The sequence below is a fragment of the Delphinapterus leucas genome, chromosome 8, assembly GCF_059928025.1.
Source record: "Delphinapterus leucas isolate spDelLeu-1000000601 "Yukka" chromosome 8, BTC_Dleu_Yukka2, whole genome shotgun sequence".
In the NCBI taxonomy this organism is placed as follows: domain Eukaryota; kingdom Metazoa; phylum Chordata; class Mammalia; order Artiodactyla; family Monodontidae; genus Delphinapterus; species Delphinapterus leucas.
In genome coordinates this window covers 66,159,135-66,169,443 of record NC_143136.1, presented here as the reverse complement: position 1 = coordinate 66,169,443, position 10,309 = coordinate 66,159,135, and the positions used below count along the sequence as shown (strand labels likewise).

Sequence of the window (10,309 nt, the reverse complement as noted above, 5' to 3'; positions counted from 1 at the left end):
CGTCTATGTAATAAAACCCTAATAAAACTCTGGATACCGAACCTTGGGTGAGTTCTCTTGGTTCCTAATGTTCCACAGGTGTCGTCATACATTGATGTGTCGGAAAGTTGATGTGTCCTGACTCCACAGGGAGAGGACAATGGAAGCTTCACATCTGGGACCCTCCCAGACCTCACCCTCAGCACCTCTTCCTTTTGCTGGTTTGGATGACTTTCAAATTTCAGTTTGCTATCACAACACTCTAATCCTAGATATAGTGCTTTTCTGAGTTCTGTGAGTCTTTCTAGAGAATTATCGAACCTGAAGGGAATCATAAGAACACTTAAATTAGTAGCAAGCTAGTCAGAAGTGCAGGAGGCCCTGGGAACCCTGATCTTGTGGCTGCTATCTAAAATGAGGGCAGTATGATGGAGAATTGTGCCCTTAACCTGTGAAGTTTAGCCCAACTCCAGGTAGTTGGTGCCGGAAGTCACTGCAGTTGGCAATTTAGCAAGAATACTGCTATTCAGACCGTGCCACCACTGTTTCACATTATTTCAGGCTGCTCTTTTTAAAAATGGGGTTAATATACAAGAGTTTCCTTCCTAAGACTTTGGCAATTAACTATTACTATATTGAAACTGATTTGTATCAAAATTCAAAATAAATAATGAGTGTTTACAAATTAATCACAGAACTCAAAGTCCCAGTTTGATCACCTAGTAGGTGATACCAGTTCTAACTGGGAAGAAAGTAGAAATATGATGTGGCTCAAAAGAACTCAATCAGAGAAGGTAATAGAGAGTCACTTCTTACAACTAGAGTATTTTAGAAGTGAAACAAGCTTTTGTGATCATTTGGTTCTCTTTTTAAAACAGTTAAAGGGACTTCCCTTGTGGCACAGTGGTTAAGAATCTGCCTGCCAATGCAGGGGTCACGGGTTCGAGTCCTGGTGCGGGAAGATCCCACATGCCCTGGAGCAACCAACCCCGTGCGCCATAACTACTGAAGCCCGCGGGCCTAGAGCCCATGCTCCACAACAAGAGAAGCCACCACAATGAGAAGCCCGCACACCACAACGAAGAGTAGGCCCCGCTCGCTCCAACTAGAGAAAACCCGCGCACAGCAGCAAAGACCCAATGCAGCCAAAAATAAATAAATAAATAAATTTATTTTTAAAAAACCCCCAAAACAGTTAAAACAAATCCAAAAAATTAGTAAGGTCAAACTCTTAACTCGTTCCATTATGTACAAGAAGTAACTGTTAACGATAACGAACACCTTGAAGTTGGTTTCTGTCCTATAGGACTTTACAAACTTAACTTACTTTGCATAGCATTCAGCCAGCAAAGATACATACATAAGTACCATATGATGGTCTATTTTTATATGTATTGTCATACATATGTTTGTGTCCTAAAAATCTAAGGTTATAACTGAGGATATTTTTTTAAAGCTATGTATAACCAATCACAGAAACTAAATAGAAATTAATCAATGAATTTCTTAAAGGCCTGAAACCTGGTGAACATCACATTTGGTCATGCCAATGAGTCAACCATTATAATCTGTTCAAAGGAGAGATTAAAGACTATAAATTATACTGCCAGGACCTAGTACCACCTGATGGACATTTTTTAAGTGGTAGAACTGTATTTTCCCAGAAATTCACTTAAACCACAGAAGTTTATAGTAATTTTTTAAAGAATAAATAGTAAAGAAAGTTATGCAGTTTTATTTTGGATAAAAATTACTTATCTGTGCACACGTAAAAGGTACATTTTATGTGACTATTCTATGAAGGCTATCCTATGTGACTATTTTATGTGACTATTCATATGAGGAGTTCTTAGTTTGTTTATACTAGTTCTTATCAACATCAGAATATAAAGGTTATTTTAAGATTCTAATGTATATCTTACCTGACAAATATTTCACTTTTGCTATTAGGAAGACAGCTTGCAGAAGACCGGGAACAGTTCTTACTATAGTCTCCAGGATTGAGGTACAACGTCTGAGAAGTGGAGAAAGAGGTTGTCCAGGACTTGCAGGCTAAACAAATCAGCAGATCATTTTTTAGAGGTTTATAATAGTATTTAGCTAAAAATAAACATATTAATTGTAATGTGAAGAGCAAAAATCACATATTTTTCTAAAATTTGTCTTATTCTATTTATTGCCCAATATTTGTACTATGACTGGACTAACACTAATTTATCTCCCTGGGATCTATGAACAGACTATATAAATGATGGCTTTTGCTCAGCGAAACAACTGTGAAATTATTATACAGTTACTAATTTGATAACATATGAAATGAGCGTATCTGTTTAAAAACTCTGTCGAGAAAACCTATCTGTTCAGAGGAATGATAACGAGAGGTAGTTTCTTGCTGGAATTGAGAGTCAAGGCAATGTGAGTTCTAACTCTAAACCTGCCTTGTGATTTACTCAGTTGAGTAACTTGCACCACCCCCTAAAATACTGTAAGGTCAGTTTTTAGAGAATTCAGATTTCACCATTCTAGTAAAAATCTGAAGCTTGAACACTCACGTATACTACACCAAATGTCTCATACCTTCATATTCCCCACTTTTCCGCCTGGCATGTTGTAGGCCCTCAAATTTTTTTTCTCTTTTTATTAATAGTGAATACGATAACTAAAGCAGTACTACTTTTTATTCTTTTAATGGCTGCCTATTCAACCCACCTTTATCCAGTGGTTATTCACTCACAATTTAGAAATGTGATATTAGAGTTTAAATATCAAATGTTCATTCTCCCTGCTTTGCCTTACTAATGCTCCTTTCTTTATCTGAAGGATGATCCTCCCATCCCCCCAATCTTACACTCCACATACACAGATTCTTAACTGGAGCACCACCTCTTACTGACAGTCACTCCTACGAAGAGCCATTGTTACTAACAAGAAAGTGTGGTATCTTCTCACTATGTTGAGGCATCAAAAAAATGTGCGCTCAAAAGGATTTTCAGAGTATAAAACTATTGATGCCTAGAATACTTCAACTTCTTGAAATTTCTATAGTGCTTATAATCTATATAATAATTCAGCATTCTTTGTCTTATACAGTTCTATAGTAGTTTCATATTTTGTTTTGCCTCTCTTATAGGGCTAAGTATCTTTACGTGTCTCAAAGATCAGACTTTTTTTTTTTGGCATTTGATCCATTTTATTTATTTATTTATTTTTAAACATCTTTATTGGAGTATAATTGCTTTACAATGTTGTGTTAGTTTCTGCGTTATAACAAAGTGAATCAGTTATACACCTCTTCCCTCTTGCGTCTCCCTCCCACCCTCACTATCCCACCCCTCTAGGTGGTCACAAAGCTCGGAGCTGACCTCCCTGTGCTATGCGGCTGCTTCCCACTAGCTACCTATTTTACGTTTGGTAGTGTATATATGTCAATGTCACTCTCTCACTTTGTCACAGCTTACCCTTTGCCCTCCCCATATCCTCAAGTCCATTCTCTAGTAGGTCTGTGTCTTTATTCCCATCTTACCCCAGGTTCTTCATGACCTTTTTTTTTTTCTTAGATTCCATATATATGTGTTAGCATATGGTATTTGTTTTTCTCTTTCTGACTTACTTCACTCTGTATGACAGACTCACACAGTAATGGGTACAGAGTATATTCTTAAAACATTTATTTCTTCAGTGTAACTGAAAATAATGAAAGCATAGGTAAAAGGGTGAAGTTCTGATAATGTTCTCTGCCAACTGCTAAGAATTACTCATTGTTTTTTACTGTAATTTCACAGTGAATCATAGAAAAAAACCAGGACTTATATAGACAATCTCTAAGATAATATGTTTGATTTTAGAAAGTATATATATAAAAGGGCCAAAGTAGAAATGGAGCTGGAGAGACAGGTCTGCCTTCCTGATATTTCCCCAGGAAAACAGCATTTTAAATGCTAATTAGATTCTTATCATGCTGATGAAGGTTATATTATGGAAAAATAGGATGTCTGTGGACTAGGGACCCAACTACCATTTAACACGTTATTTTTTGCTCCTTGTACAGTTTACTCTCGGCAGAGCTGCCAGAAGACTCCTTTTAAAATGCTGAACTGGATCATGCTGGAAGCCTTCTGGTGGCTCCCCGCTGTACTCAGAACTGAAGCCAGAGAAGTTACCACACTGGTCTCTGCGCTGAGACCTCACAGTGACTACTCCCCAACTCCTCACACTGTCCTGGGCACACTCATCTCTGTGTCCCTTTGGGCCACCTGCACAACAGCTCCCTTTGCCTGAAACACTCTATACCATATTCCCACAACCTTCAAGTTTTTGTTCAAATTTTCCCATCTTAATGAGGCCTACCCAGACCACCTTATCTAAAATTACTACCCCCTCTGCCCTGTTCTGTTATTTTCTTCTGTGATATTCTAACACGCTACATGATTGACTTAATTATATTACGTCTCCTCCTGCTAGTACTCATGTTTCAAGAAGGCAAGGGTTGTAGTTTGTTTTTACAAACTATTTCCCCAGCTCTGAGCAACACACTTGTGCAGGCATTTGTTGAATGAAATCTAAATACTGCATGAGTACTGAAAAATGTTTTCCAACTCCTTAGCAACTGAAAACAGATATGACTGAGACTGAGATCAATCCCAGGTGTGATTCCAGATGGATTAGTTGAAAAAAAACAGGTCATCAAAGTCTGGAAAAGGACATGATGGTCAATGAAAGGCAGCATGAGTTCCCTAAGGGAAGGTCATGAACAGTTACTGAAGTTCATTTACAGTTACTGAAGCTGTAAATCAGAGAGAATGCTTTTAGGAATGAAATATTTGCTAGTGCCCGTCACGATATCCCTGTGTTGAGTTGTGAGTTGAGTATAATAAAGTCAAGTCATCTGCTTACTGTCTGTAGTGAGAGTGTTGACTAACGGATCCACATTAACTGGGAATGAACTCCCTGGCAATACAAAAGAGGGCTCCATTCTTTGTTCTACTCAGAGCTAGACAGGCAGATGACAATCAGGATCCAAAAGGACAAGGTAATCTGGAATTATGGGATAAATCTGGAGAGAGAAAATTTCACAGGGATAAATGTAGAGTCCTACACTTGGGTCCAAAGTTATAGTGAATAACCAATCTAAGGACTTCAGTTAACAGTTAATTCAATAGGGGTCGATAATGTAATGTGATTCACAAAAAGGAAGCTAGATGGACATCCAGAATTAGGGAGCAAAGAATCTCTTCTAAGTCTTGCAGTCCAAATCCATATTTGGAAGAGTGAGCTTAATGAGGCACTGATCAAATGAAAAACATCCTCAGGCTTACAACCAGCGTGCTCAAACTATGTCATGAATAAAGAAATGGCTGGAAACCTGGAATTGTTTAGAGGAACATGAAAACTAATTTCCAAAATCTGAAGGTGTGTTTTATGAATGAGGAATGGTCCTTGCCTAGACTAAGTAGCTGGACTTGCTCCATGTCACTCCAGAACAGAAGAAGGACCGATAAATGGGTGAATTTTGTAATATAAAGCGAAGTCTGAGTTAACATAGGAAATACAGTCTAATAATCACAGTTATACAATACGAACTGCATCTCTGAGTGCATCCAGAGATGGGATGGGCACTTAATGAGGATGTTGTAGAGTAGATTAGAATACCAGGTGGGTGTCTGAATTAAATGACTTCTAATACTTTGTTTAAATTTAAGATTTTATGAATTACAAATGAATGTTTGTAAACCAACACATTTATTAGCTGATAGTAGTCATTACTGTAAATAGTTTCATTAAAAATTATTTCACCTAATATAGATACAAATACTTCCATTTTAAGATGCCGATTATAGTCTAACATGTAGAACATAATTTATTAGCATCTTTTATAAAACACCATGTAAATGCATCCTTGAAAATAAGTCCCAGAATTACTTACCTGCAGTGGACAGAAATTCAGATATTCTGTAATAATTTCTAGCAAGAAATCAGGATTTAACTTCTCAAAATACTGTATTCCAAGAGGTAAATCTTCTAAGTGTGAAAAATGAGTGTCTAGGACATCATTTAACAAATTAATAACTTCTTCTTGTCGTTTATTTTTCTTCATAGCAAGAACTGCATGTAAATAGGTTAATTCCTGGAAAATAGGTAGTTTTCATAAATTACTCCATGCAGTTATAAAGCCATTTATTTCTACTTAGATTTCAAAAGAATATGAAGTGCTGTTTATGTACAGTATTTGTTCAAACTTAAATTATTAGCTTGGACGGATTTTTAGAATCTTAAGTCTAATTATGCACAGAGGTAAATTAATAAATGTAATTACATATTAAAATTAGTGTACAATAGTCTTCTAAAACCATTACTAAATATTAAGACATTAAAAATTTCATATTTTATAAATAGTAGCTAGGATCTACCATCTGATAAAATAAAATACTATACCGCCGATTTTCCAATAGACTGCTGAATTTCGCTAAGGAATTCTAACTGCTGATCTGCTTCTTGTAGTTGCCCTTCTATTAATTGACATTGGATAAATCCTAAAAAAATAAAATAAAATAAACAAAAATGGTAAAAATCCACATCATTTCACGCACGTACACTTCAAGCTAACGCAAACAAAATTAAACAAGATTTTTTTTGCCATAATACATCTAAGTTTTAGATTTAAAAACAAAGACAGAAGAAGAAAGAGTGAAAGAAAAGAAAATGGGTAGCTTTGTACCCACAGAAAATCAGTTACTACAGTATTCATAATTTATGTGAATTATCTCATAAAAATCTATTCTCTTAAGATAGTATTTAAGAAGTAAAAATTTTATTCTTAAAGGTACATGTTTTTTTTTCTGTTGTAGACAGTGGTGAACAGTTTAATTTTAGAAAACCATAAAATATGTCTTTTCTTCTTTAATGGCCGGTATGAAAAGCAATCATTACTTGCATCTGTATGAGGATCACTCAAAGATATGGTTGTCATACCAATTAGTGCAGAGACACTGGTTTCATCTAGTGTCATGGCAGTCTTATACCACTTCAATGCCTCTTTAACTTTCCCCTGTAAAATCATTTGGTATCCAAGTTCTGTAGCAAATTCTGATTGCTGAGGAGTTAAACTAAAAGCTCTCTCTAGTAATGTTTGGGTTTTTTGAAGAATCAGTTGACTACGTCCACACTAAAAAGAAAAAAAAAATTTAAGTTAGATTAAAACACTTCTACTCGGAAGAATTCATTTTTTCTAAATGTACATATAAATAATTTTTATTTCACAGATTCAGAATGTAGGAAGAATATAAAATAATTTCATAAAGAAAAATAAAACTACTCCATTTACTATCTAGACAGTGCAGCAAGAGTTCATATCCTATCAGAATTTAAACAACCTTATGAGTAATGCTTTTAAAAAACAGCTATCTTGAAAAGTTTACTGCTTCTAATGATGCTGCACAAGCAAAATATTCAGAGCTCTTTTTTCAAACTGTCTCATGATTGTCCTGTAATCAGAAAAGAAAATCATTACTTTAAGGTTTTATATATATTTATGTGTGTGTGTATATATATATATATATATATATACGTGTGTGTATATCTAGAGTAATATAGAGAAACATATATATTTTATTGAATATATATATTTTTATTGAATCAAAAGCTAGGACAAGGATCTGCTTTACCCCTAAAGACAAGTATACCACCAGTGAGAACCATGCCTTAGAATCTTCTTGAAAAAAAGCCTTCAAAAATATTTCAAGAAATGGCAATGCTGTCAGAATAAATATACACTTTTTGAACATAACAAGTTTGAAGAGTTGTTACTTACTAAATTGTTTGATTTGTTGTAAAGTAATAAAAACCATGTGTCTGGCAGTAGGTAAATAAAAAAGGTAAATACCCCCCCTTAACTCAAACTTCCATAATAGTGGGGCGGCGGGGCAGGGACAGTTCCTCTAAATTTCACATGATCTGACAATCTTTGTTTTTAAATAAGAGAATTCAGTTTATTCATGTCATTTAACAATTAATATCCTTGATTATTTTCTTTCAACTTTATTTTAATAATTATTTTACTTACTCTGTGTCTCCTTTCCTTATTTAGATTTTTCTAGTTTAGTTAACTTTTCAATCCTCTCATTTCTTGTACTGATTTTAAAATTCTGCTGTATTTTTCTTTTCCATTCCCAATTACCTTTTTACTGGGTGCTTGTAATAAAATCATTTCTTTATTATTATAAAAAAATAAGATAGCAACCACTTCCCCCACCCAAACAGCCTATTACCCACTTCACAACGTTCAAAAAATAGTTTTTAAAACATAAAACAAAGAACAATCCTAGTCGTAAATCCTACGCTCTGATTCCCATTTCCTTTGTCTGGAAGGCACTTCCCTATCCTTAAAGGATTCACGGGTACCACTTCCTCCATGATACCTCCATGATGGCTTGATCTCTGGAAACTGTATCTCCTCTGAACTACCTTAAGAATGTATCACATATTTATAGACACATCACATTTTCACTCTAGGTCATGTGCTTTTTGGTGCCTCAACATTTGTGACTAATTTTATATTTCCAGCTACAAATAACAGAGCTCTGCTGGCACTCTTACAGTTCTGCTGAAGGCTATTGTGATATTATAAAAAAGTTGAGCATTCTGTGGTTCCATGGCATCTAGTGCATTTCCTAAGTTTTCCAGCTTGGTGGCAGCCTAAAACAAAAAGTATTCAGTATTATTTAAAAATAAACTAAGAATAAAAGAACATAATACATGACATGTACACTAATAAATATTATTATTAATATTTAAAAAGATCTTTGCTTTTACAAAGTCCCCTTCTTCCAATGAAATCTTATATGTTGTAAGAGGATAAAAGGCCCTTTTCTAAAAAGTTGAATAATTATAAATAAATAACTGCATTTTAAAATGTGTTTCCTTAATAATTGTTATTGAATGGAAACCTTTGGGTTTCCTAAGGGTGGGTAAAGATACCCATAATATTCAATTAACTATACATGCCAAGCTCCCTCTCCAATAATTAATTCATAACACATGAGATATGAATGATAACATATTTACAAACATTACTATAATATGAAATCAGTCCTTGGATTACCTATATAGCCTGGTTTATATTTAAAATATTTTCTAGAACAGAAAAATCAGATACTTGACATAAATAATTTCAACGCCTGGAAAATTTACTGAAGAGTTGCTCCTCTAAGATTCTTCTAGTATTTACTGAAGTATTTACTAGGTACTATCATATTATCCAATTTAACCAGACTAAATACCAGTCTAAATCTATCACTTGTTATAATACTATTTACTTCAGACTGGATTTTGGCATTCCATAATCTACTGTACAGTCAATGTGTCCACTAGCAGAGAAAACATGTGCCTTATAAGGTCCAATGGGATTTCATCCTAAGCCCATTTAACTTATGCAAACTCAATAAAATTGTAAAAGTACTATGAATTATATTTTGTGTACGTTCTCTTCCATACCCAGCATCACTTGTTACATTAATCATATATATTACTGCACATGAGTTTTACATAGAAACAGCACGTGCTGTAGTTAATAATTTTAAAAGTTTTCATAGGTAATTTTAACTATATGATATTTTTGCTTTACTAGGTGATTTAACAAACCCACCTCTTTGTTAAGGTATATTTCTAGGAATCAACTAAAAACTACCATGTCATACATTCTAAAACAGCACTTCAAGGCTCTTTTGTATGTGCATGTGTGTGTGTAACTAAATACATATTTAGTATAGGAAACATAAATATAATAGTACAATACAACTTACCTTCTCTATATCCCCCTCCCTACACAAATAGTAAAGGGCCATCATTCTTAGTGCTTCCACATTTTGATTATCTTGCAGCATTAACCTGCAAAAAAAATTTCAGTTAATGTTATGTATTTTTATTTGATGCCTTGAAAACTTGGTTTGCTTATTATTCCACTGTTTAAATAAGTAATTTTAATTAGTAAAGTGGCATCTCCTTTATGAAAATTATCAATCTCATTATTTAAACCCCAAAGAATCTCTGGATCTTAATTTTGATATGTTTACAAAAGATATGAATACATTCTACCATACTCAACAGTATATTAAAAGAATAATTCACCCTGACCACACAGATTTATTACAAGAATTCCAGGAATGTAAAGATGGGCTGAATATCAAAAACTCTATTAATGGAATTCACAACATTACAATAGATCCAATGTGGTAAAAATAAATTAGAAAATGTTATTAAAAAATCCTTTTAATAATAGGAACAAAATTTAGTAAGAAATATGCAAAAGCTACAGAAATTCCTATAAAACTTTATC

General features: G+C 34.1%; 1 protein-coding gene across 2 annotated transcripts in view; it reads right to left on the bottom strand.

Moving 5' to 3' along the window:
• The window catches only part of TTC21B (tetratricopeptide repeat domain 21B), an 86,853-nt gene that overhangs the window by 59,663 nt on the left and 16,881 nt on the right, over positions 1-10,309 (bottom strand). For both annotated transcript variants that reach the window (XM_022569935.2, XM_022569937.2), the window contains exons 7-12: positions 9,777-9,861; positions 8,572-8,670; positions 6,949-7,141; positions 6,412-6,509; positions 5,903-6,103; positions 1,902-2,031 (exon numbers count right to left, since the gene is read on the bottom strand). In XM_022569935.2, the coding sequence (XP_022425643.2) occupies positions 1,902-2,031; positions 5,903-6,103; positions 6,412-6,509; positions 6,949-7,141; positions 8,572-8,670; positions 9,777-9,861 (806 nt within the window). The remainder of the gene's footprint in view (positions 1-1,901; positions 2,032-5,902; positions 6,104-6,411; positions 6,510-6,948; positions 7,142-8,571; positions 8,671-9,776; positions 9,862-10,309) is intronic.